A 23,541-nucleotide genomic window follows, 5' to 3' on the forward strand; every position below is an offset into this window, starting at 1 on the left:
GGACGTGACGTCAGGGCGCGCCGGATGCGGCGCGCGGGCGGGGGCGGCGGCCGGCGGCGGGCTCAGGCGTCCGCCCGGCGCCGCGCGTAGCTCCGGATCGCCGTGCGGAACCGCGCGGGCGTGTTGAGCCGCGGCCGCAGCGCGACCACGAAGGCCTTCGGGAGGAAGAACCCGCCCAGCGCCGCGCCGAGCACGCACAGCCCGCCGAGCACCCGCGCGGCCGCCTCGGCCCGGCCGCGGAACGCGCCCCGCGCGCAGAGCGCGGCGGCGGAGCCGGCCAGGTGCAGCAGCAGGCTGCCCGTCAGGCACTTGGCCTCGTTGTAGCCGGCCGGCAGGTCCTTGCCCGCGTAGCTGAGCGCGAAGCAGCCGGCGCTGAGCAGCACGGGGAAGGCGGCGGCCGCGCTGGCCGCGGCGCTCGGGCCGCACTCCAGCACCACCCGCTCGGCCCACACGCCGTAGTCCCGGCGCGGCGCCGAGGGGCTGGCGGCCTCCGCGGCCACGCACAGCGCGGCCTGCGCCGCCGTGCAGGCGCCGATGAAGAGCGGCGGCCCCCGGCGCCGCAGCCAGGCCGCGTGCAGCGCCGGCCAGCGCGCGTTCAGCTTGAAGACGCAGAGGATCTGGAAGGCGCGGGTCGCCACGCACGAGAGGAACGCGGTGAAGCCGAGCGCAGAGAGCGGCACCCGCAGCAGGCACGTGTGCCGGGTGGGCTCCCCGAAGTAGCAGAAGAGGCTGCTGCAGGCGCAGGCCAGAGAGCCCAGCATGAGGAAGCACATCTTCCCGCCCGCAGACTTGACCACCGGCGTGGAGGTGTTGAGGGCAAACAGGACGGCCAGCGCTGCCATGAGCAGCAGGAGGAGGACAGCCAGGGTCAGCAGCGCCCAGGAGAGGGGCTCGGACCAGGACAGAAACTCCACAGTCCGCTCGAAGCAAGCCTCGCTCCGCGCCGGAGCCCACTCGTCTGCCCCGCAGGACTGGCAGCTGTAGAGATCTGCAGGGGACACAAGCCCAGGTGGTGACAGAGGCACCTCACACCCCACGGACCCCGGTAGGAGACCTGCCGCAGCGGAGCACGCTGCCATGGCAGCCCCTGAGCTCTGCGAGAGCCGCCAGCGCCTCCTGCCATGCACCTTTCCCTTGGGCGTCCCAAGCCTTGGGGAGCAGAGGGGGCTCTTCTCCCAAGTCCCCCGTGCACTTCCCCAAAGTCCCCAGCTTGGGTTGAGAGGTGCGATGCCCGCAGGAGCACAGTTAGAGGAGCCGAGGCTCAGGGGCGCGCGGGCTGTGGGTGGGAAGGGACTTGTGTGTCCAGCAGGAATCTGCAAAGGCCGGGAAGGGTCTGCAACAGCCCCCCTGCCGCAGGCTTGGCATGGGACAGCCACATTTGGGGGCTTCTTTCTCCCACTGCCACCAGAACTGCCCCCTCAGCCCACGTGCTGCCAGCAAGGGGTTTGTTGTTGTGGCCGGTGACTCTGGGACAGGAGATTTCCTGCCATCTGTCCCAGGCGGGGGACATTTCCATACGCCAGCCGCTGGTGACTGCACGGTGCGGAAGCCCCGAGTGCCACCTGGGCACAAAGGCAACCACTGGGTCAGAATTTGCCTCCTGGAGGATGTGCTGCAGGAAACGTCCCTTGTCCCCCGGCAGTGGGAGAAGGGGCTCTGTGGGCAGCGCTCCCCGGAAAGCACAGGGCGGGTGTGGGCTTTGCATACCCACGGGTGAGCAAACAGGAGCCCGACCGACCGTGTTCAGGTCAGCTCGGAGGTTTTACTGACCACAGGGAGGAAGAGGGAGCAGGAGGGAAGTGGCTGGGAACAGCTGGACGGCAGCAAGGGGCTGAGAGGAGGAGGAGGGGGCAGGGTGCGGGCAGGGTGCTGAGCGGGAGGACGGGAGGGGGCAGCCCCCGGGTGTACTGACCCGATCTGTTCAGGAAGGTTCCTGCCGGGCAGGCCACGCAGCTGAAGCAGCACTGATGGCGGCTCTGCCGCAGCCGCCACTCCCCAGGCTGGCAGGGCACGGAGCACAGTGACGGGGGAGCCTGTGGAGCACGGCCGGGTCAGGCGGGCAGCAGGACACGCGTGAGTGCCCGGCCGCGGTTGGGCAGCTTGCTGCCGGCGTTGAGGACAGACAGGGCAGGAGCCGAGAGCTCCGCAGGGCTGTGGTTCTTACGGAGGGGTGGGAAAATGAGACTGCTCAAAGGTAAAAATAGGAGCCTTTTCGGTTTGTGTGCCCTGCTTGGTTTTTGGAAGGGTGAAAGCTGATGCTCAGAACACAGGTCACCCCCCCACACCGCCACCACCCGCCCTCGTTTTTGTCCTGCCGCAGGTGAACGCTCCAGAGCTGGCGGTGCTGGGCGGGCGCTGGCTCGGCAGCCAGCCACACGCGGGGTCTGGTGCAGGACGGTACCTGGCGATTGCTGGTGTGCCACAGGATTTTGCTCTGGTCAATGCTCAGCCTGTCTGGGTTCACGCTGAAAGTTCCTATCACATCGAAACCCCAGCTCGGGCCGCTCCAGTTCCACATGATGATGTCGTAGCCCTTATGAATGTCCCCGTTGGCATCAAAAGAGATGCGGCTCTTGTACAGGGTGAAGTTTACTTGCTTAATTTTTTGCAGGAGCTGTAAAAGAGAGAGTAGGAGGAGAGGCCATCCCAATGAGGATGAGCGGCTGAAGCCCATGAGGCTTTCAGAGGGGCAGAAAGCCTTGGGTGCAAGGGGAAGATCCTTCCCTGTAAGGAAGGATCCTCAGGGAACCTCCTCACGAGGAAGATCCCCGTGTTGCTCTCACCTGCCAGGGGTAGACGGGGCCTTTGCTGCAGGCCCCCGCGGCGCAGCCCAGCAGGTCGTGGAGGCCGTGGGCCACAGCATATACGGCTGAGTACACGTTGAAGGTGGCCTGGGCGTCGTACACGTCAGGGGTGCTGGCGAGTGAGCGGCAGTGGGTGCAGCGCTGGGTGCAATCCAGCTGGGTGCTCCCCCCGCCCGCTCCCGCGCTGCCCGCGCGTTCCGCCTCGCTTTCCTCCGCCGCCCTCCACGCCTCGAAGCGCTCCAGCATCGTGGGCTCTGTCTTCTCAACCAACATCCCGATCACCGGGCCGATGCTCTGGATGCCAGGCACCTGCCAGATGGTTTGGGCTACCGACCAGTCTTCGGAGCCCACCCACACCATGCCCGTGACGTTCCTCTGCACCACCACCTCAAAGAACACGTGCGCGCTTCTTCTGTTGGAGAAGACGACAGTGACGTTGACCCTGCTGTCCACAAGGATTCTGACCAGGTTGTGGAGCTCCCGGCTGCTGGCGTCCTTGGTGGTGGGGATGATGCCTCGGTAGGCGACACACACGTCGCTCGCGCTCAGCAGCTCGTAGAGCGCGTCCAGGCCGTTCCTGCCGTAGGCATTGTTGCTGCCCAGCAGCGCGACCCATGTCCAGCCGAAGCGCTGCAGCAGCAGGAAGATGGCCTTCACCTGCTGCCTGTCGCTGGGAATGGTGCGCAGGAACGCGGGGTACAGCCGCTTCAGGCTCAGCGTCTCCAGGGACGCTTCGTAGCTGATCTGCAAAGGGAGCCAGAGAAAGGGGGTTGTGCTCCCTAAGAGCTGACGGCACGGGCGGTGCTGGGGCCGGGCAGGAGCGGACCCGGCGCGGAACGCGCTGCCACGCAAGATGCTGAGCCGGCTGCAGCTCCTGCCCGCCGGCTGCCCCGGGACAGCGCAGAGGGGCTGCGTTTGCTGCCCAGCCCGTCCTCCCCCAGCCATCGCTCCCTGCCTGCCGGGGCAGTGGCGCTCACCTGCGGCACCAGGAAGACGCCGAGGATGGCGGCGGTGGCCACGGCCAGCTCCGTGCTGTCCGGCCCGATGACGGCCACCGCCCCGGGCTCATAGCGTCGCAGGGCGGGCAGCACCTGGACCTGGCGCCCGCGAGCGAGGGCGCGCAGCGTGGCGTGCAGGTTGGCGGGCTCCGAGCAGGTGTCGTGGATGTCGCAGCCCAGGGTGACGTTGGGGAGCAGGGCGCTGGAGTTGTTGATCTCCTGCACGGTGAAGCGCATGGCCTGGGACAGGTAGTAGCCGTGGCTCTTGAAGGTGGAGGCGCTGTGCAAAGGCAAACGCGCTTTTCAGGGAGGAAAGCGCTTTTCGCTGCGGGGGCAGCGGCAGCGCGCCGGGACTCACGGGTCGCAGCCGCGCAGCAGCGGGCGGGCGGGGCCCAGCGGCGGGACGTGCAGCGGGAACAGCCCGGCCAGGCGGTAGCGGGCGGGGGAGCCGGCGGCGGCGGCCGCGCAGAGGCAGAGCAGCGCGGGCAGCATGGCGGGCGGGCGGCGCGGCGGGGCGGGCGGCGCCTCTTAACGGGGCGGGCGGCGCCGGGCGGAGGGGCGGCCCCGGGCGGGCCGGGGGCGGGGGCGGGCGCAGGGGCGGGCCGGAGCGGCCATGCCCGCGCGGCGCGGGCCCCAGTCTCGCCGCCTCCGCCGGGCCGCGGCCCGCGGGGGCCGGGGGGACGCGGCCTGGAGGGAGTTCGCCGCCTCCTTCGCCCGCGCCGGCATGGTGCCGCCGGCCGAGCCGGGGCTGCTGGCCGTGGAGTCGGCGGAGGGCGCGGCCGTGCTGCTGCTGGCGCCGCGGCAGGTGAGCGCCGACCGCCCGGCCGCCGCGGCTCCCTGCGCCCGCCGCCCCTCACCTCTGTCCGCCCGCAGGCGCTGACCTTCACCGGGAAATGCCGCCTGCGCTGCCTCTACGGCGCCGTCCGCCTCCTGGGCTTCGCCGTGTCGCCGCACCAGCCGGGGCTGCCGGTCTTCTCCCCGGGCACGCACTGCGCGCTGTCCCTGGAGGCGCTGCCCGCCGCCCGCCCGCCCGCCGCCACCGCCCGGCAGCTGCGCCTCGCCGCCCGCGCCGCCATGCGAGCGCACGGCGTCCGCCGCCGTGAGTCCCGGGGCGCGGGGGGCGCGGGGCCGCCGCCATTTCGCGTGCGGGGGGGCGGCCATTTTGGGCGCCGCGCGGGCGCCGCCATTTCGCGCGCGGCTGAGGCGCCCCCGCTCTCCGTGCAGCGGAGCGGGTGACGGTGATGGCGCGGTTCTCCCCGGACTGCGCGCTGGTGCTGCTGGAGCACCTGGACACGCCGGTGACGCGGTTCCTGCTGAGCCACCCGCCGCTGTCGCGGCTCTTCGAGCCCCAGGTGAGAGCCGGAGGCCGCTGCGCGCTCCCGCCCGGCGCGCCGCTCTGTCAGCCGCGCGGCCCCGAGCCCGGCACGCGCCTCGAAGCGTTTCCTGCTCTTCCCTAGAAAAAGGAAGAATCCGGCTTCACCCCCGAGGCCGCGGTGCTGGCGGCCGTGGGCATCGTGCCGTGCGGCGCGGAGCGCGGGCTGCTGCTGTCCGAGAGCATGCTGGCGGCGCTGGAGGAGCTGGTCCGGGCGTGCTGCGGTGAGCGGCGGGCCCGGGGAGCTGGGGGTTCGGGGAGGGACAGCGGAGCCTGCGCCAGGCGCTGGCCGGGAGTCAGCGGCGGTCGCGGGCTGCGGCCTCGTCACCCCCGCGCGCTGGCGCCGCTGCCCGCAGGCGGCTCGCTGCCGGGCCGTGGCACAGCCGGCCCTTGGCTCTTCTGTCGCCGGTACAGAAACACGCTCTCCCTGACCCGGCGACACAAAGTGCTGCGCGCAGTTGGAGTTCTCAGCTGCTGAATTCAGTGCTGGGCCTTGCTTCTCACCTAGGGGCCTTTTCCCTCTGCGCCGGTGCAGTTAACCTGCTCCTCTTCAACAGATTGGTTTTTCCATTTAATTAAAATGCGTGGCAGGCCACAGGGTCCGTGGGATGTTTCGGACACGCTGGAATAACTGACCGCGTTGGTCCATTTCAGAGCACGTTGTTTTGATTTCTTTTTCCAGCGGAAGACGAAGGTGTCCCGGTGGTCCTGGTGTGTGGCCCGAAAAACACTGGGAAATCAACATTTAATAGATACCTAATTAATCTGCTGCTGAATCGGTGAGTGTCTTTGTCTTGTACAGGGTTTTCTGAAGCGGGGCTTAGGAGGAGGAACCTGTCTGCCCAGAGTCTCACAAAGGCTGTTAGCACTGGGAGGTTTTTTAAATGTCTTTTAAAAACGACAAAAGTTCATAAGAATAGGCGTTGTCTTGGGCTCCGTTCGTACCAGTTGCCTACTGCAACGTTTCTGTTGAAATACTGCTAAGTGGCTGTCTTGAGCGGGGGAGCTAATTAAGCACTGAGCAGTAGGAATCGGGTAAATTGCGGTTTGTTAGTGTCCTCGAAGTTTCTTGGCGGAGCAAGGTAGAAGTTTACTCTCCCGACCACCACGCGCTTGAAATAAAGCCCGTGAGGTTTGTAAACGTTGGGTGCCCGGAGAGAGACACGTGGTGGTTTGATTGTGTTCAGTAACTTAAATTTGAAGATGTGGAACAAAATCAGACTGTGCTGCTGCTGTGTTCCAGGTCGTGTCCTGTTTGTTTTCCAGTACACACTAATATTCAGGCTTCTTTCACTGCAGCCTTCCCTCAGTTGAATACATGGAGTGCGACATAGGTCAAACCGAATTTACACCTCCCGGATGCGTGTCCTTAAGTAACGTAACAGAACCAATTCTCGGTACGTGTTCCGCCGCGTTCCGCAGTGGCCGGCAGCCTGTTTGACTTCCAGAAGGTGCTTTCTGAGCAGAGGCTGCGCCTGAGCGGAAGCTGCCGCGTCTGTCAGAGGTGCTCGGAAAAGAAAACAAAGCTGGAAAGTATTGTCGCTGAGGCACCCGAGCTCGTGTGAGCAGCTCCCTGCGCAGCGCCGAGCTGTTCCCCTGCTCCTTGTCTCTGCTTTGGGGAGAGGAGGAGACAGTTGTCGATGAGCTGCTGGAACAGGCCCTGGCACGTCAAAGGGGATTTTCAGCCTTCCACATTTGAAAGGTGTATTTGGGAAAGTCTACCCCAGTTTTTAGTATCTGTAGATAAAACAAGCTAGAGAATTACTAAGTGGATCCACAGAGGTTAGGAGCTGTTACGGGCGTTAGAGCCCAGAGCCACAGAAATTGCTGCGGTCTGCAGTCCGGTGGGTTTGCTTTTTGGATAATCTGTCTTGGCAGACTCTTGGTTTGAAATTCACAAACGTCTGAGCGGTGACTCAGATTCAAACAAACAGAACTCCCAGCGTGGAGTCTTGCAAGCGACAGCAGTTCTTCCGTAGGTGCAGGCTGTACGAGGAGCGCTGCTAGCGTGTGAAAAGAGGGCGGATTGTTTCACGAGGGGTTTCATGTAGGTGCTACAGGGATGGGAGGCTTTTTATTTCACTTAACTGGAACCGAGAGAGGTTTGCTGTTTGCTTTTGCAGGTCCACCGTTCACTCATCAACAAACACCGCTTAAGATGGTGTATTTTGGACAGACGAGTTGTGAGCACGACACAGAAAGATACCTTGATGTCGTGAAGTACGTGTTCAGCTCCTACAAGAGAGAAGTGCCTTTAGTCATCAACACCATGGGCTGGGTGAAAGGTGAGCAGGGAGATGTGTTCTCCGGAGGCGCTGCGGCAGCCGGCTGGTGGTCGCTTTCTAGAGCGTGCGGAACCAGGAAACGGCGCTTGCCGTCCGCGAGCTGGCCAGGGCCCTGTAGCGGTGTTCCGGCGGGCTGTGCAGCAGCAGTCGTGTTTTCTCCGCTCCAACAGGGGAGGGGCTGCTGCTGCTGACAGACCTGCTCCGGCTGCTGTCGCCCAGCCACGTGGTGCAGGTGGACGTGTGCGCCTGGAGGGCCATGGCCCCGCTCACCCCCGAGCGCGTGCAGCTGGCGCCCGGGCTCCACACCAAGGGCCGGCAGCCGGCGCGGCGCGGGCCGGCGGGGAGCTGGGCGGCCGGCGAGGGCGACGCGGCCGCTCCCGAGCACAAGCTGCTGTACGTGCACCCCGAGTTCCCGCGAGCCGGCGTCGCGGGGGAGGCGTAAGTGCAGAGTTCGGTGTTACCTGGGGGGCGGTGGGCTCGGCAAAGTCATGTGCTCCTGACTCTCCGCTTTGGCCTTGGGCTGTCAGACTGGTCAGTTATTAGTTCTTAGGGGTTGTGTGTGAGCGTTTGTGCTCTCTGGGCGTTGTGGTGGGGGGTGGTTTTGTATGGGGTTGGTGTTTTAGGTTGGGGAGGGGAGGGCACTGTTCCCTCCTACTCTGCTCCCAGTGACTGCTGTTAGTCACCTGTACACTGGACATGACTTCCACTGGGAATCGTCTAATGTTATGTGGTTTTTTCTACTTGGGAGGTTCCTCACCCATTATCTAATAACAGAATTTGTTAAAAAAAAACCCACCACTCTGTTAATTAACACCTTTTAAAAGTTGAAATAATACCTCCAAGAGATCATAGGATTTAAGGCAATAAAAATATAGCTGTAAATTTTCTTCAGTGATAAAAGTTTTAGAAGGTAAGCGTGTGTGGAACAGTGGCCGGTGCTGCCTGGCGTCCGCGGGCCGCTGGGCTCTCTGCTTTGCCTTGCCACGTGCGGATGTGCCGCCTTTCCCTGACGTGTCGCGGTTGCTTTTGCAGGCGAGTGCACAGCAGCATCCTGCGTGACATGGCCATCCTGGGCTACCTGGGCCAGCTGCAGTCCCCGGACCTGGGGGCGGTGCTGCCGCTGCACAGTCTTGTGCCGTATCAGGTAAATGGGCCGTTTTGGGAGGCGTGGGCGTTGCAGGGAACCGGCTTGTAGTAACTGACAGTTCAGCTTGTGTTGAAACGGGTTTTTGGAAGAGGGAAAAGCTCTGTGCTCTGCAAAAAGATGAGGTTGGTGCTGTGGCACGTGTTTCTGTACGTTCAGCTGTTGGTGTTGGGAGCGCTGGTGTTTGCGGGTCAGATAATGCCTGTCCATAGGTGCAGGCTGGAGCTTCCAGCTTTGCGTACTCAGTGTTATCTCTGAACTCAAGCTAAACTGGTGTCGAGCTGATGAACGGGGTTTTTTCTTCTTCTTTTGCCCTCTCAGGTACCTTTCAACGCTGTAGCGCTGCGGGTTATTCACACCGACGTCGCTCCCACCAACATCATGTACGCGGTGAACGCCAGCTGGGTGGGGCTGTGCCGGATCCCCGAGGAGATCCGGGGCCGGAGCGACGGGCCGGTGCTGCTGACGCAGACCCCGGTGTGCGACTGCCTGGGCTTCGGTGAGCCGGCCGGGGCGCCCGCCGCGCTCTGAGCGCTCGCTCTGACGGGGCCGCCTGCTCCTCCAGAAACCGCTGACAAAGCGGCATGAGGTTGAAGAATAGCCGCGTGTTGTCTTTGACGACACGCCGTGCTGCGGGCGCTTTGGTTTTCATTAGCTTGTGGTAACAGCTGTGGGGAGCGTCGCTGAGTGGTGCCTTTTGTAGCCTGCTTCTCTTGCAGCTCCACAGTTTACTGCTTTCTGGAGTCATGTTCTCAGAAGCAGGTTCACGTGGCTTATGCGAAATTCCTCGACTTGTCTGTCAGTTTGCTTCTGCGGCTGGGTTTAACGTCCCTGTTCTGACGTGGGGTTTGCCGCTGAGCCTCGAGTTGCTGTGGGAACTGAGCAGGGACCGGCGGGTTGCGTGGCTGTTCTTGTGTGTGCCGAGATACTGGGGAGGCAGGATACAGCGGTGCAGGTTTTTCTCAAGATGTGTCTCGGGTTCCTCTCTTGGTGCTGGCAGAGCCGCTTATTCGGAGCGCTTTGCCCCTGGTCGTGCAGTCCAGAGTTATCAGGTGAAGTTAAAACTGAACTGCGTTTTTCAGGAATTGTCCGAGGAGTTGAGATGGAGAGGAAGCTTTACCACGTTCTGACGCCGCTGCCTCCAGAGAAGCTGCGCCGGGTGAACTGCCTGCTCCTGGGGAGCGTCGCCATCCCGAACTGCGTTCTCGTGGGCCAGGTGGGGGCTGCGCGGAGCCAACAGGAGCCGCTGAGCTCCGGCTGCCCCGCGGCTTTTCCATTTTCATCTGAGACGTGTGCGTGCCCAGAGATGTCTGGGCATCAGCAGATGGTTATCGCTCTGGAAGTTATCCCTAACACGTGGGAATGAGGCAGAAGAGAATGTTGTTCTCGTGTTTCAGATACCAGAGCGGGGTTTGTTCGGTGATAGCAAGTTGCTGTTTTTCTTCTTTCCAGCAAGGAGTCGAGGGAGAGATCCCCTATGTCACATCCGATTATAACTACAGCATCCTGGGGTCTGGGAAGCTGAAAAAGAAGAAGCATTTCAAGAAGAGGGAGTACGCGTTCGAGTGCGATTACACCTGAAGCCTCGGAGATGTTGGCAGCGGGGTTTGTTTTGCGGGGAGACTGGTGTGGTCGCGGGGCCCTGGTGCTGCAGAGCTCCGAGAGACCCTGGGCAGGCGTGTCCGGTGTAGGTACCGCAGCGTGTCCCTTTTTGATATGGTTTTATATTTTCAGTTTGTATTTTGGTGTTTTGTAATAAACATCTATTTAAAAACAGGGGTTTGGTTTGAATTTTTGCTCAGCCTGCGCTGGTGTGGACGCGGCTGGTGGCCGGGGCGGTGCCCTGGAGACGCGCTCTGCCCCGCGGCACAAGCGGTTCTCGGGGGAAGTTCTGGCCTTGGGGTCGCTGGGGGTTTTGGGGAACGATGGCGGTGCTGAGGGCGTGGCTCACGCTGGCCGTGGCCTGGGGCTGTGCCCATGGCTCTGGTGTCGCTGCTCCGAGGAGCAGGTCGGACCATCCCGGGCGCTGCAGCTGGAGCAGCTGCAGGGAGGTGGCCAGGAGGTGGCTGGTGGCTCTGCGCTGTCACCGCTGGCCTCGGTGACGGGCTCTGCAACCCGCGTAGGTGGGGACGCTGCTGGGTGCTGCCTCACGGCCGGCTCCGGCCGCCACCCGCCGGTACAGCTCAGGTTCAGGGCCGTGGTGTGGGCAGAGCGCTGGGTGCACCTGGGACGTGTCGGCGGCTCGGGGTGGATCGTGCAGTGGGGAGAGGCCAAAAGGGGTCAACGTGGGGAGGAACCAGCTCCCCTGTGCTGTGCGGAGCGGGGGGCGCGGGCTCACCCACTCCCCACCTGCTCTGCCCCGCTGGGGAGGCCAGAGGCGCTTTTGATTGTTGTGTGTTTGGCTCTTTCCCAGCTCTTCCCTGGGCAGCGCTTCGCTCCCGGCGAGGCGAGGTTGGCGGGAGTCGCGCAGGGGTGAGCGAGCGTCTCGGGCTGAGCTGGGGACGTTTTCTGGAAAACCACTTCTGAACGGGTGATACCGCTGTGTCAGGCATTTAATGGAACCACAACCACAAAAATAACCTGTTTGAGTGCAGGCCCTGTACCACATCATGGCCCTGTGCCGCGGCATGGCCCTGTACCACATCGTGGCCCTGTACCACATCATGGCCCTGTGCCGCGGCGTGGCCCTGTACCACATCATGGCCCTGTGCCGCGGCATGGCCCTGTACCACATCGTGGCCCTGTACCACATCGTGGCCCTGTGCCGCGGCGTGGCTCTGCCACCTCCCACACGGGACAGCGCGGCCCCGGCTCCGCAGCCCCCGAGCCTCTTCAGCTGCCCTGGGGCTGCCCTCCCGCAGAGGAAGGGGGTGCAGAGAAGGGGGCCGCGGGGCGCCTCGCTGCTGGATCGTTCAGCTGGCAGCCGCTGTAGGTGTGAGTAATCTGCAAAAAATGCTTCTATCCGGTTTGCCAGGAGATTTCCCAGCCCTCCAGCAGTAACGTGTACCTGCAAACAAACTACATGGGACGTCTAGCAGGAGGGGACGGAGCTGCGAGGGGCTGTGCAGAGTTGTTACCTTTTAAAGAGTTAAAGCTTTAACTTAATCCAGGCCTAATTATTCCCATCTGGCTGGGTCTGGCAGTGAAGGAAGGACTTGGCTGGCAACCTGACCTGAATGGTGGCTAAAATAAATACCGGGGCCATCGTTCAGCCAGGGGCGAAACCCCGGATGGGGCGGGAGTTCAGGTCACAGGGGAGCAGGTGCAAAAGGCACCGGGAATGGTGAGATGGGTGAGCAGCGCAGGTGAAGCGCTCGGCACAGACCCCCCGGGGCAGAGCATCCCCCTGGTGCCATCGCCAGCCCCCAGCACCCGCCCGGCCAGCGGCGAGGGACCCGTACTGGCCAGGCCAGGGTTCCCCGGGAGCTGGGGTCCAAGTGGGTAACCCCCGTGCAGCCGCACGGAGCCTCCAGTGTCCGTGCTGGGACCTTTTGGGGGGACCAGGCAGCCAGCGCCCCCAGGGCAGCATCCCACAGGAGAGGGCGGGGCACGGTACTGTGATCGATAGCAAATCGGTTACTCAGCACTTAAAGCATCGAGGATGTGCTAAATAAAGCAGGTTTGGGATTTTTGTATATGTTAGCGCCTGTTAACTTCACAGCAAGGATTGATTTTCTGATTTCTGGTGCCTGGAAGGAGCAAAACTGTGGGGAGCGTGTGGCGACTTTGGGAGAAGATGCTGTTGATGCCGCTGGGTCTGGGGGCTGGGATGGCCCCGGCCTGGCTGACGGTCCGCTCGGTGTTTTGTTTCTCTGCCTGTTTTAGGGGGAGTTTTGCGCGGGGCAGGATGAAGGTGCCGTCCTTTGCTGCCCTTGTGTGTTTCAAGCCCTATCTGGTGCTTTCCCGCTTCCTCAGATTTAGCCGGGGAAAACCCCTCCAAAGACCCTCAGCATTCCCCACACGGGCCAGGGCCCCTGTGTGCCCGGGGCTGCGGCTGGGGCGACGCATTCCTGCCCCCCCAAAACCATCCGATGGCAGGGCCGCCGCACAGCCCCCCTCTTGGTGCTGATTATTTTAATCACAAGCGCGTCTTGTCTCCGTGGCCGAATGTCTTTCACAGACGGCGGAAAGTGAAATTTGTGCAATGTCTGTAGGAGGCTGAAGAAAGGCCCTTTGTGTGCCCCCCGCGCGGGCGCTGGGCAGCCTCCAGCGCACCCTCTGCCGCCCGCGGCTCCCAGCCGCCGGCCTCAATGCGCCGCTTGTCCGGAGACCGGGATCCGCTCTTAAAGCCGGAGCTGAGCTCCCCCGGTCAGTCCCACCGGTGGCCCTGGCGGGGTGGGCACGGCCCCGGGGCCCCCCGGCCCCAGGATGTTCCTGTACTGGAGGAAGCGGGGCGCCTACGAGCTGGAGGCTTTGCCCGCGGGGCTGGCGGGGCTGCAGTGCGGCGCGGTGGAGCGCTTCTCCTGGAGCTCCAGGCTGGACGTCAGCGCGGAGCTCGGGGGTAGGTGGCTGGGGGCTGTGGGGAGCTGGGGGGCTGTGGGCAGCAGCCCTGGGCCAAACCTCCAGCCCTGGCAAGGAGGCTGAGGGGCCAGGAGAAGTTCTGGCCGGAGCGGGGATGTTGCAGGGATGACGGATGCTGGAGCGCGGATGCTGCAGCGGGATGTTGCAGGGATGACGCTGCAGCGGGGATGCAGCAGGTGCAGCGGGGAGCGCTCAGCAAACTCATGGAACAGTGAACTGCCACCGTGCGCTCTGTTGCGCAGACGGTCCAGTTTCAGACTTGTTTGCTGTCACCAGGAGAGCCGGGTGTGATAACACAGCCGGTGGCGGCGGCAGCGGGAGGTGACCGGCCGGGCAGAGGAGCTGGTGGGGACAGGATCCCTCCTCTGGCAGCCCAAGTGGCTGGTGGGGACCCGGGCACCCTCCTGCCTCTGCCGGAGACCGGGGCTCCCTCGGTGCTCCCCGCCGAGGGGCTCCCGCCCTGCGCAGGCCCCAGCGCACGCGTGACCCGCTGCCAGGGGCCGCGTTTGGGCAGAGCCACGCGGCTCTGGCCGTGCCGGCAGCTGCGGCACGGGGCTGCTCCTCGGCGCCACCGGCCGATCCAGCCGGCCCCCAGTTTTCGGTGAGTTTGGAAACTTTCTCTCGGGTGCGGGAAAGAATTTCCTATTTGTTTCCATTATTATTCCTGAGAGGTCAAGTGAAACAGTGGTGGCGGGGGGCGGGGGGCCGGTGCTGCGGGGCGGCCGCGGGGACAGAGCCCCCATTGTGCTCCCGCCGTGGGGGCAGCGACAGCCCCGGCTCCCGGGGGGCAGCAAGCCGAGCCGGGCCCGGCTGCGCCGTCAGTGCCCGCCATGCCGCGGCAGCCCCGGCGGCACAGGCAGCCCTGCCTGCACCGGGAGCTGGGGCAGCCGGCACCGCTCCGGACCGCCTCCCCTCTCTGGGCAGAGGCAGCGGCTTTTTCGGTGCTGCCCCAAAAGGCGTTTTCCCCGCAGGCTGGGTCTGACCCCGGCCTTGGCCACGGTCCCGCTCGGGCCGGCGCGGATGCTGTTGTTGTTGGCAGGAGGGGTGGGGAGAGGGGAGCGGCGCGAAGGGGGAAGCCCCTGTGCCGGCTGCCGGTGTGGCCGTGCTGTCTGGTGTGGCCGTGCTGGTGGCTTTTCCTGTGCCAGCTCCATGCCTGGTGGGGCAGGTCCCATCGGAGCACCTCTGCGGCCCCGCAGGAGGGTGTTCATGCTGCTTGGTTGCTACAAGCCGCCCAGAGTCTGTTATTTTTAAATGATTAGATGCGACACATAACAAAAGCCTTGAAAATAGGATTTGTCCCCAAGGCCGATTTAACTGTCAAAGCTTAAAGTGGCTCCTAAGCCCCACTGGGGACTGGCAGGTGGCAGATTTAGTGTCTCTGCCGCAGCCTCGCTCAGCGCTGGCCCCGGGGAGCTGGGACAGGTCCGTGTCCTGATCCTGTGACTCGGGGTGCTGGGCAGGAGGTGCCACGTCCTGGCGCTGCGGGACACAGGGAGCCTGTCCCCAGCGGGGACCCGGTGCTGGCCCTTGGGCACGGGGTGTCACCCCGGGGGGGCTGCGGGGCAGGCAGGCCCAGCCTCGGCTGAGCCCCCGTGCTTTGCCAGACCCTCAAACCCGGGGTTTGTGGTGCGGAAACCTTGGTGCGGCCCCCCAGCGTGGGCAGGGCCGGGGGATCGCTGCACCACCCCGGCACTGACCCCCTCTCTCCTGCAGCTGAGCTGTGCCCGACGGAGGAGCCGGTGCCGGAGGAGACGGTGCCACGCTGCCAGAGCCCCGACTGCGCCGGCGAGAGGACAGCAGCCGAGGTGGGTCCTGCGGGGCGGTGGCAGCGCCGGGCAGCTCCTGCTCTGGCACTTGGCGTTGATCTGGGGGCTGAGAAGGGGCAGTGGGCAGCTCTGCCTCACCCGCTGCTCCCCGCACCGCCAGCATGGCCGCAGCCCCCGGCACGGCTGTAACCCCCGCCAGCCCACGCTGGGCGCACGTCTCCTGGTGCTGTCACGGTTCTGCCGCCATTTAATGGCACATCGGTGGCTTGCCCGTCTGCCACAGCTGCTGTCATTCGGGCTGATCCGCTCCAGCCCCTCTGTGCCCCCGCTCACTAATGTGACACCAGTGCGGGTTTTGTGTCCCTTGTCCCCCCGCACTGGGTGTGGGGCCAGGCTGGACCCACTCAGCAGCTCCCAGCGCAGGTTCCTGGGCTGCAGGCGGTGTCCTGGCACGGCAGCAGGACGGCAGCCTGGCTGTGCTGGGAGGTGTGCTGCCGCGCTTTGTTTGCACGCTGGGGCGGCAGGGCCAGCGCCGGCGGGGACACGCGTGGCACTGGGCTGCGGCCACCACGGGTCACAGCCAGGACTGCCAGGAGGGACCTGCCAGGGCCACCCCGCTGCTGGCACCAGAGACCCCTGGCAGCAGGTAGCGTGGGGCGAGGGTCCTGGCCAGGCACGGAGCTGCATCATGTCCTCCCTCGCCTCGTGGGGCGGCTTCCAAGGGCACAGGATGGACGGGGAGTCCTGTGTCCCAGCAGGGCGGCTGCGGCCCTGGGGGTGCCCGCTGAGCAAGCACCGGCTGCGGTTGCTGCCTGTGGCCACACTCCTGTCCCGCAGGTGCCATGGTGGTGTTGGGCTGGGGCAGGCGGGGGGAGCGGAGGAGGGTGGGGGGCATAGGGCGTCCTGGCTGGGCCCCGTGTGTCTCCAGGGCTGCGGCTGCCTCCTGCCCGGCACAGGACACTGGCGGGTGCCACGGGGGTGGGTGCTGGGGCCATCGGGAGCCGGTGGGTGGCGGGAGGGCGTCAGCTCTGACCTCAGCAGCACCGGGAGGAAGGAGGGCAGGAAGCGGGGGCAGCAGGAGCTGCACGGGCGCTTCCTCCAGCACGGCACGGCGCTGCAGGCAGCACAGGCACCGCTCGCTCCTCCCCAGAGCCCTCACCCCGCTCCACATGCAGCACGGTGATGGGGTCCCGCCAGGGACGAGGACGTGCCAGCGGTGCAGCGGGGCTTGCTGGCGGTGGCCGGTGGCACCACCGTCCCCAGGAGCGCGGTCAGCTGGATGCTCCAGCAGAGCGGGCGCTGGCCGGGGGTCACGGGCCGTGCGCTGCACTGGGGGCCCAGTCGGGGGTTTAAAAATAACCTGCTATGAATGCCCGGTGGGGCCGGGGCCGCAGCCGGCGCACAATCAGAGGAAACAGGCCGGCTTTGAGTATTGTTTCTCTGCAGACACTCGCTTCCTCCGTCCTGCCGCAGGGACGCTGCTCTCGCCAGCACAAAGGGGCTGCGGCACAGGAACGCGGGACCCCGGCACCCGGCGAGGTGCCGGTGGCATGGGCACAGGTGGCTGTGTCCTGGCTCCCTGTCCCATCCCCATGCAGCCCTCCCGGTGTCCCCGCTCAGTGTGGCGGAGCATGGAGGGCCCTGCGGTGCAGACCGCCCGGCCCATGGCCCTACCCCACTCACGCTGCTCTCCCCGTGCCTGCTCTGCCCCCAGTGTTGCCATGAGTGGTGCCAGCAGCAGTTTGGGATGAGAAGGAGTGTCCCGTCCCCGCTGCTTCTGGTGCTGCTTGTCCCCCCACCGGCGTGCCGTGGCCGGCAGCCCTGGGCGGCCGTGCCCAGTGACACCTGCGCCCACAGGGATGCCACCACGCTGAGTGCCGGCGGCTGAGCTGCGGCAGCCCCCCCAGCCTGCGTGAGCTCTGTGACAGCCAGCTCCATGGCGCCATGTCCTGCGACAGCCACATCGGCTTCGACCTGCACCCGCAAGGTGAGCCGGGCTGGCTGCGGCCAGCACCGTGGTCCTGGCAGCTCTGCGGCAGCGAGATGCGCTCGTGGCCGGTGCAGGGGGCTGTGACCAGAGCCGCCACGATGCCAGGTGTACCACACAGCCCTGTTCCGCACCCCCTTGCAGGCTCCATCCTAGCCCGCAACATGTCGACGCGCTCATGCCCGCCACGCACCAGCCCTGCCTCCGACATGGAGGAGGAGGAGGAGGGACCGGCGGACAGCAGAGGGTGAGCCCCCGGCTCTGCGCATCCCCTCCACATCCCCAGCCCTTGGCGTCCCCCTCACCCTGCCCGCCCTGTGCCCACAGGGAGCGCAGGAGCTCGGCGCTGAAGCTGCCCAAGAAGAAGGCTTGGCGCAGGCACACAGACGTAAGGCACCGGCCCCTCTCCTTGGGTGCTCGGTGGGAGGGACCCTCGGGTGAGCAGCTGCCGCTTCCCCCAGGACCCCAGTGCAGAGTGCTTCACCCTGAGGTTCGACCTCGGCGTCGGCAGCGAGGCGGAGATCGTGCCGGCCGTGAAGAAGAAGTCACTGGGGTAAGTCTGCTGGGGACAGATGTGGGGACAGGTGCCGGATCTGATGTGTAGACAGGTGTGCAGACAGACTTGGGGCTTGTGTCCCTGCAGGGAGGTGCTGCTGCCCGTCTTCGAGAGGAAGGCGATCGACCTGGGCAAGGTGGACATCTACCTGGACCAGTCCCACACGCCGCTGTCCCTGCAGTTTGAGGCGTTCCGCTTCGGGGGGCACTACCTGCGGGTGAAAGGTGCGGCGGGGCCCGGGGGGAGGCTCGGCTGCCCCAGGGTTCTCAGGGGACTCTGACTGTCTGCTGCTCCTGCAGCCAAGCCCGGGGAAGAGCTGAAGGTGGAGCAGGCAGCATGGGATGCCAGGTCTGCCAGCCTGCCCATCCTGCAGCCCGCCAGCACCACTGCGCCGCTCGAGCCAGCGCCAGGGCGCCGGGAGGGCGCTGACAGCCTGGTGAGTGCCGGTGCCAGCCCTGGGGGGTGTCAGGCCACAGGATCCCCCTGTAGCCATCCTTGCTGGGAAGGTGGAGATGTGGGGCAGCAGCTGCTGGATTTCCTTGTGTGGTGTGAGCTGAAGATCCCCCAGAGTCCCCAAGAGCCATTAGGGCTTCTGGCTGTGCCGTGGTGGCTGTGCCGTCATGGCAGTGCACAGGCAGCCTGTGCCAGGTGTGGCACTGGCCCTGTGGCCATGGCACGTACAGGCTGGCACAAGAGCAAAGACAAACAGCAGCCTGGAGGCCCCGGCGGTTGCAGCCGCTCAGTGCTGTCCCAGCCCCGGGGCTGCTCTCGCTGCGGCGCCTGGCAGCTGCTGAGCACAGCTCGGTCCTGCCCTGTGGACCCTGGCCCCAGATAAGCCGTGGGGCCGGGCTGGCGCCACTCCCCGTGGGAGCAGGCTGCCCCGCTCAAGGGAAGTGGTGCTGGTGGGTGGGACGTGGCGCTCAGCCCTGTGCCGGCTGCCCTTCAGGTGATGAGCTGGCCGTGTGGCCAGGGCTGGTGGCCGCCCGCGTCCAGCACTATGACACCTGGCTGCCGGACCGGCAGGGCCCCAGTGGGGTAGGGGGCTCCAAGAGCACCAAACAGCCCTCACGGGGGTCTCGGCCCCCACTGCCTTCCGGGGGGCTGACGGGCGCTGAGCTGTGCTGGGTCGATGGGGCTGGAGGTGGCTGTGCTGCCTGGGGACACAGTGGCACAGTGAGTAACGGGGACAGTGCCTGTGGTGGCTCTCCCTGCCTGGAACCGGAGATATGGCAGGGCATGGGGCTGTGCCAGCGGTGGTGGTGGCACTGTACCATGTCCCATGGCTCGGTGGCAAGCAGGGAGCCCTGGCCCCGCAACCCTTTGTGCCAGGGCAGGGAGATGGCAGCAGCTGTGTCCCGGCACGGCCCGGGGAGCTGCCGGGAGCAGCCAGTGCAGCGGTGTCCGGGACCGCGGGAGCACTTGGCTGTGACCCAGTGCTTGTGGCCGGCCGGGGGGGCTTTGATCTCTGCGCTGAATTGTTTGGCTCTGGTCAGCTTATCTGGTGAGGAGGGAAATTAGGTTTTCGGCGCTGGCCCCACCTCCTTTTGTTTCGGAGGAGCCCAGCCACTGCCTGCCTGGCTCCGGCTGCACCGTCGGAGCTGGGAGCGTGGCCGGGTGGGTGGCTTGGCCGGTGCTGCGCCCCACGGGTGCCCCGAGCCCCCGCGCTGCTGCCGCCATTTGCCTGCGACCGGCCGGGCTTGGCCAGGCAGCGCCCGCGGCCCCGCGCCCCGGGATGCAGGTAGGCAGGTCAGTGCGGGCAGGGAGTGCGGCTGGGGAGACGCGCTGCCCAGGGTGCTGTCTTGGTGTCTGTGTGTCCTGCGGGTGCTCGAGGTCAGCCCTGCTGTGGAATGGGGCTGCGCCCTTTCGCTGTCCCCATCCCGCTGGCCTGGGTGCGCAGTGCTGGGCGCTGACCCGGGGACACTGGCTGTCCCTGCCACAGGCTCCAGGCCGGCGGAGGAAGAACATGACAGAGTTCCTGGGGGACACCAGCATTCCCGGCACCGAACCGGCCTCCCATGGTGGTGGCTCCCTGGCTGCCAATGGCACTGACACCTGGAAGAACCGTGCTGCCAGCCGCTTTAGCGGCTTCTTCGGCTCTGGCACCAGCGCTGGCTCCTTTGGGCGGGTAGGTGGGATACAGGGACAGGGCGTGGGAGTGGTCCGCAGTGATGCTGGGGAGCTGGGATGGGTCCCCTGGGCTCCAGGCCCCCCAGCTCTGCGGGCAGGGTGAGGGGCTCTGTGGCACATCCTGGCCCAGCCACTCTGCCCCTCATTTTGGCAGGAGACAGAGAAGCTGGAGCAGCTGGTGAGCCGGCTGCACGCCTACAGCACCTTTGGGCTGCCCAAGCTGCCGCCCCAGCTCTGCTTCGACCGCGACTCCTGGGAGGAGGACGGGGACGAGGCCGGCCTGGCGCTGGAGGACAGCTGGCAGCAGATCATCCGCGGCGCCGAGGTAGGACCGGGGGCCACGGGGGCTCTGCGCGGCTGCTGGTCTGTGCTGACGCCCGGCCCCGCAGGCCCTGTCGCGCCGGCAGTCCCACCAGCAGGAAGCCATCTGGGAGCTGCTGCACACTGAGGCCACCTACATCCGCAAGCTCCAAGTCATCACGGACGTGAGTGCTGGCGCCAGTTGCGCCGTGCCACAGCGGGGGGCCCAGGCTGTGGCTGCACCCCACGGCTCCCTGCTCTGTCCCACAGCTCTTCCTCTGCTGTCTGCTGAACCTGCAGGAGTCGGGGCTGCTCTGCGAGGTGAGCGGGGGGGCAGTGGGGCCGGGAGGTGACCTGGGTCTGGCCGCGCCGGCGCGGTGAGGGTGCCGTCCCCATGCAGCCACCCGCCTCGCCACACAGGTGGACGCTGAGCGGCTCTTCAGCAATGTTGGGGAGATCATCCGGCTGCACCGGGAGCTGTGGCGCAGCGTCATGGCCCCGGCGCTGGCCAAGGCGCGCCGGACCGGGGCACTACTTGACCCCGTGGACTTCCTCGATGGCTTCAAGATGGTGAGTGGGACCCCGTGCTGTGGTGGGGATCAGTGCCACGCTGCGCCCCGCAGTGACCTCCCTGTGCCCCCAGTTCGGCTCCCTGTTCAAGCCCTACATGCGGTACTGCATGGAGGAGGAGGGCTGCATGGAGTACATGCGGGCGCTGCTGCGGGACAGCGAGCTCTTCCGCACCTATGTGACGGTAAGGGGAGTGGGTGGGGGCCGGGCGGGGGCCAGGGCCGGGCTGACCCCCATGTGCCGCAGTGGGCCGAGAAACACGAGCAGTGCAGCCGCCTGAAGCTGAGCGACATGCTGGTGAAGCCCCACCAGCGCCTCACCAAGTACCCGCTGCTCCTCAAGTCTGTGCTGAAGAAGACGGACGACCTGCGCGTCCGCGATGCCATCACCGCTGTGGTAAAAGGCGGGGGGCACGGGTCAGTGGGGTGCGGCGTGGGGTGGTCTGCCCTCCCCGGCACTCACTGTCCCGCCTGCAGATCGGCTCTGTGGAGCGCTTCATCAACCACATCAACTCGCGGATGCGCCAGCGGCAGGAGCGGCAGCGACTGGCCGCCGTCCTCAGCCGCATCGACGCCTACGAGGTGGTGGAGGGCGGCACGGATGAGGTAGACAAGGTAGGCTGGGCATGGCGGGGCTGCCAACCCGTGCCGTGCCACCTATGCCATGCTAGTTCATGCCGTGTCACACGTGCCACCGTATACCATGCTGCGCTACGCCACTCTATGTCATTTCATGCCACGTGACCCAATGTCATGCCAAGCCCCCCATGCCATGTCACGCCACCCTATGCCCCCACCTGTGCCCAGCGCTGACCCGGGGGCTCCTGCAGCTGCTCAGGGAGTTCCTGCGGCTGGACCTGACCGCCCCCATCCCCGGCGCCTCCCCCGAGGACACGCGGCAGCTCCTCCTCGAGGGCAGCCTGCGGATGCGGGAAGGTAAAGACAGCAAGGTGAGGACCGCGCGGCCCCTGCCCTCCCGCCCCACCCGCCGTGCCCACCAGCACCCACGGCCCCGCTCTCTCCCCAGATGGATGTCTACTGCTTCCTCTTCACCGACCTCTTCCTCATCACCAAGCCCCTCAAGAAGGCTGAGCGCACCAAGGTGGTCCGGCCGCCCCTGATGATGGACAAGGTCGTCTGCCGGGAGCTCAGGGACCCAGGTGAGTGGTGCCAGGGGCGATGGGGGCTGTGGGGGACCCCAGGGACTGCTGACTCTCCCCCCGGCAGGCTCCTTCCTCCTCATCTACCTGAACGAGCTGGGCAGCGCCGTGGCCGCCTACACCTTCCAGGCCAGTGGGCAGGCACTGTGCCGCAGCTGGGTCGAGGCGATGCGCAATGCGCAGGTGAGGGGCATGGGGAGCGGGTGGGGGTCCTGTGGGCACCCCCTGCCTGTCTGATGCCTCCCCCTCCCCAGAACCTGCTGCAGCGGCTCCGGCAGCACCGGCGCCTGGAGGAAGAAGAGGAGGATGAGGGTGAGAGCAGCGCTTCTGCCGCCAGCTCACCCACGGTCCTGCGCCATGGCAGTGTCAGCCCGGACTCACAGCGCTGGTAGGGAGCAGGGGTGCCCCCACGCACCCCTGGCCTGGCACAGCCCCCTCCTCACCATGCTGCCCCCACAGCCCCTCCGACGGCTCCACCGAGACCCTCGCTGTGGTGGTGGCGGAAGGCGGCGATGAGCTCTCCTCCCCGGACTGGGATGCGGGGCCCTTTGGCTCGACCTCAGATGGCTCCTCCGTCGGCACCAGCACCTCTGCCGAGACCCCCACCTCCACTGAGACCCCCACCCAGGAGCCGCCTGTGGGCGCCCTGCCGGTACCCCTGCCCCACGGCATGGCGCCCCCCGCTGGCGGCTGCCGCTCGGCCTCCATCGACAGCGCCTACGGCACCCTCTCGCCCGCCTCGCTGCGGGACTTCAGCCAGCAACCGGAGGGGGTGTCTGGAGAGGGGCGGGAGCTCCCCCCAGCCCCTCCGGCCCTGCGACCCCCCTCTCCCCGGCTGCGGCGCCGGACACCTGTGCAGCTGCTGCCCTGCCCGGCCAGGGTGCTCAAGTCCAAGTCTGAGGCCAACCTGCCCCAGCTCCTGCCCCCCGGCCCCCCGGCGCCCCTCAGCCAGAGCCGCAGCCTCTGCGACCTCTGCGCTGGCCCCCCCAGGACTAGCCAAGCCCCCAGTCCCCCGGCTGCCCCCGGCAGCAGCAGCAGCTCCACCTCTGAGCTCTCGGAGCCAGAGGAGCCGGGGCAGAACCTGGTGTCACTCCCCGGGGAGCTCGGCCATGCCGCCGCCCCCACTGCCCACCGGACCCTCTCGGACCCGCAGTCGGCCCAACACCGCAAGCTGACGCTGGCGCAGCTCTACCGGCTCCGGACCACGCTGCTGCTCAACTCCACGCTGACCGCCTCGTAAGTGTCCTCGCACGCTCCTGCGTGCTCGCTCCCGGGGGATGCTCTGGCCCTCCTGGGTGCTCACAGCGTGCGGGTCCTGGCACTCCACAATCTGTGCCTTGCAGGGAGGTCTGAGAGCTGCCGGGGCCCTGAGGACAGACGCGCAGCCACACCAAGGATCTGCTCCTGCTTCTAACCGTAGCTGGGGTGCCGCGCCAGTGGGGATGCTGAGCGGTCCCCTCAGCGAGGACGTGCCCTGGGCAGGGCGGCACAGGGCTGCCCGCATCTCCCTGGAACGGGGACAGATGTAGCGTGTGGCTCGAGCCGAGCCCTCATCCGCAGAGATGGGGGTCATCGCTCTGGGCCCAGCCAGCCCACGGTGCGTGGGACAGGCAGCCCTGGGGTCACGGGGGCCGTGGGGTGGCTCCCGTGGGTGAGGAAGGGATGACGACGTTGGCAGTGGTGAGTGGGGAAGGTGCTGAGAGGGATGCGGTGCAGGCGGCGTGGGAAGGAGGCTGGGGCTGGTGCCACGGGGGAAGGTGCCAGGCTGGGGTGGTCGTGGCCGCGGGGTCTGGCGGTGGGACGGGCAGCAGTACCAGGGGCTGGAGCGTGGGCGCTGCAGGGGGATGTGGCAGCGGCCGGAGTGGCAGCTGCTCTCCTGTGCTGGGCTGTGCTCCGCGTCCCGGTTGAGCAGTAAACGCACTGGTGGCCGTCGCCCCCGTCTCGCCTCTCCT

At 66.2% G+C, this 23,541-nt stretch overlaps 3 protein-coding genes across 6 annotated transcripts; 2 read left to right on the top strand and 1 right to left on the bottom strand.

Moving 5' to 3' along the window:
• Positions 1-62: 62 nt before the first annotated feature.
• TAS1R1 (taste 1 receptor member 1) lies at positions 63-4,294 on the bottom strand. The gene is made up of 6 exons (XM_065037773.1): positions 4,161-4,294; positions 3,782-4,082; positions 2,784-3,548; positions 2,402-2,614; positions 1,913-2,033; positions 63-988 (listed from the first exon to the last, which is right to left on the bottom strand). Exons 1-6 carry the CDS (start codon positions 4,292-4,294, stop codon positions 63-65), a joined length of 2,460 nt encoding a protein of 819 aa, XP_064893845.1.
• Positions 824-10,379, top strand: NOL9 (nucleolar protein 9). Of its 3 annotated transcripts, none has more exons than XM_065037779.1 (12): positions 824-1,045; positions 4,676-4,901; positions 5,027-5,154; positions 5,260-5,398; positions 5,857-5,953; positions 6,474-6,571; positions 7,298-7,459; positions 7,630-7,897; positions 8,492-8,603; positions 8,925-9,102; positions 9,686-9,819; positions 10,056-10,379. In XM_065037779.1, the coding sequence occupies exons 2-12, from the start codon at positions 4,877-4,879 to the stop codon at positions 10,182-10,184; spliced, it is 1,470 nt and encodes a 489-aa protein (XP_064893851.1). In that variant the 5' UTR covers positions 824-1,045; positions 4,676-4,876; the 3' UTR covers positions 10,185-10,379. The 3 variants fall into 3 exon arrangements, 2 of the variants coding, with proteins under 2 accessions (XP_064893851.1, XP_064893850.1); XR_010467471.1 differs by lacking the exon at positions 824-1,045 and adding an exon at positions 4,271-4,607 and having other exon boundaries at positions 8,925-8,986; XM_065037778.1 differs by lacking the exon at positions 824-1,045 and adding an exon at positions 4,271-4,607.
• Positions 10,380-12,867: 2,488 nt separating this feature from the next.
• On the top strand, positions 12,868-23,523 carry PLEKHG5 (pleckstrin homology and RhoGEF domain containing G5). Of its 2 annotated transcripts, none has more exons than XM_065037745.1 (22): positions 12,868-13,104; positions 14,838-14,929; positions 16,748-16,877; positions 17,022-17,124; positions 17,205-17,265; positions 17,339-17,430; positions 17,521-17,657; positions 17,733-17,869; positions 19,373-19,558; positions 19,715-19,885; positions 19,950-20,045; positions 20,131-20,181; positions 20,281-20,430; positions 20,504-20,614; positions 20,677-20,826; positions 20,907-21,044; positions 21,260-21,379; positions 21,457-21,589; positions 21,657-21,772; positions 21,844-21,977; positions 22,049-22,825; positions 22,933-23,523. In XM_065037745.1, the coding sequence occupies exons 1-22, from the start codon at positions 12,972-12,974 to the stop codon at positions 22,940-22,942; spliced, it is 3,228 nt and encodes a 1,075-aa protein (XP_064893817.1). In that variant the 5' UTR covers positions 12,868-12,971; the 3' UTR covers positions 22,943-23,523. The 2 variants fall into 2 exon arrangements, with proteins under 2 accessions (XP_064893817.1, XP_064893818.1); XM_065037746.1 differs by lacking the exon at positions 12,868-13,104 and adding an exon at positions 13,440-13,725.
• Positions 23,524-23,541: the final 18 nt, after the last annotated feature.

Source organism: Columba livia, chromosome 21 (genome assembly GCF_036013475.1).
Source record: "Columba livia isolate bColLiv1 breed racing homer chromosome 21, bColLiv1.pat.W.v2, whole genome shotgun sequence".
NCBI lineage: Eukaryota > Metazoa > Chordata > Aves > Columbiformes > Columbidae > Columba > Columba livia.

Excerpts from the sequence above, each read along its gene's own strand:
- TAS1R1 (XM_065037773.1), bottom strand. The coding sequence starts at position 4,294 with ATGCTGCCCGCGCTGCTCTGCCTCTGCGCGGCCGCCGCCGCCGGCTCC. Across the intron at positions 4,083-4,160 it reads CTGCTGCGCGGCTGCGACCC|CGCCTCCACCTTCAAGAGCC; the intron begins GTGAGTCCCGGC and ends GCCTTTGCACAG. Across the intron at positions 3,549-3,781 it reads GCGTCTTCCTGGTGCCGCAG|ATCAGCTACGAAGCGTCCCT; the intron begins GTGAGCGCCACT and ends CTCCCTTTGCAG.
- NOL9 (XM_065037778.1), top strand. The coding sequence starts at position 4,416 with ATGCCCGCGCGGCGCGGGCCCCAGTCTCGCCGCCTCCGCCGGGCCGCG. Across the intron at positions 5,399-5,856 it reads GCTGGTCCGGGCGTGCTGCG|CGGAAGACGAAGGTGTCCCG; the intron begins GTGAGCGGCGGG and ends TTCTTTTTCCAG. Across the intron at positions 7,460-7,629 it reads CACCATGGGCTGGGTGAAAG|GGGAGGGGCTGCTGCTGCTG; the intron begins GTGAGCAGGGAG and ends CCGCTCCAACAG.
- PLEKHG5 (XM_065037745.1), top strand. The coding sequence starts at position 12,972 with ATGTTCCTGTACTGGAGGAAGCGGGGCGCCTACGAGCTGGAGGCTTTG. Across the intron at positions 17,125-17,204 it reads GGACCGGCGGACAGCAGAGG|GGAGCGCAGGAGCTCGGCGC; the intron begins GTGAGCCCCCGG and ends CTGTGCCCACAG. Across the intron at positions 21,773-21,843 it reads AGGCGATGCGCAATGCGCAG|AACCTGCTGCAGCGGCTCCG; the intron begins GTGAGGGGCATG and ends CCCCCTCCCCAG.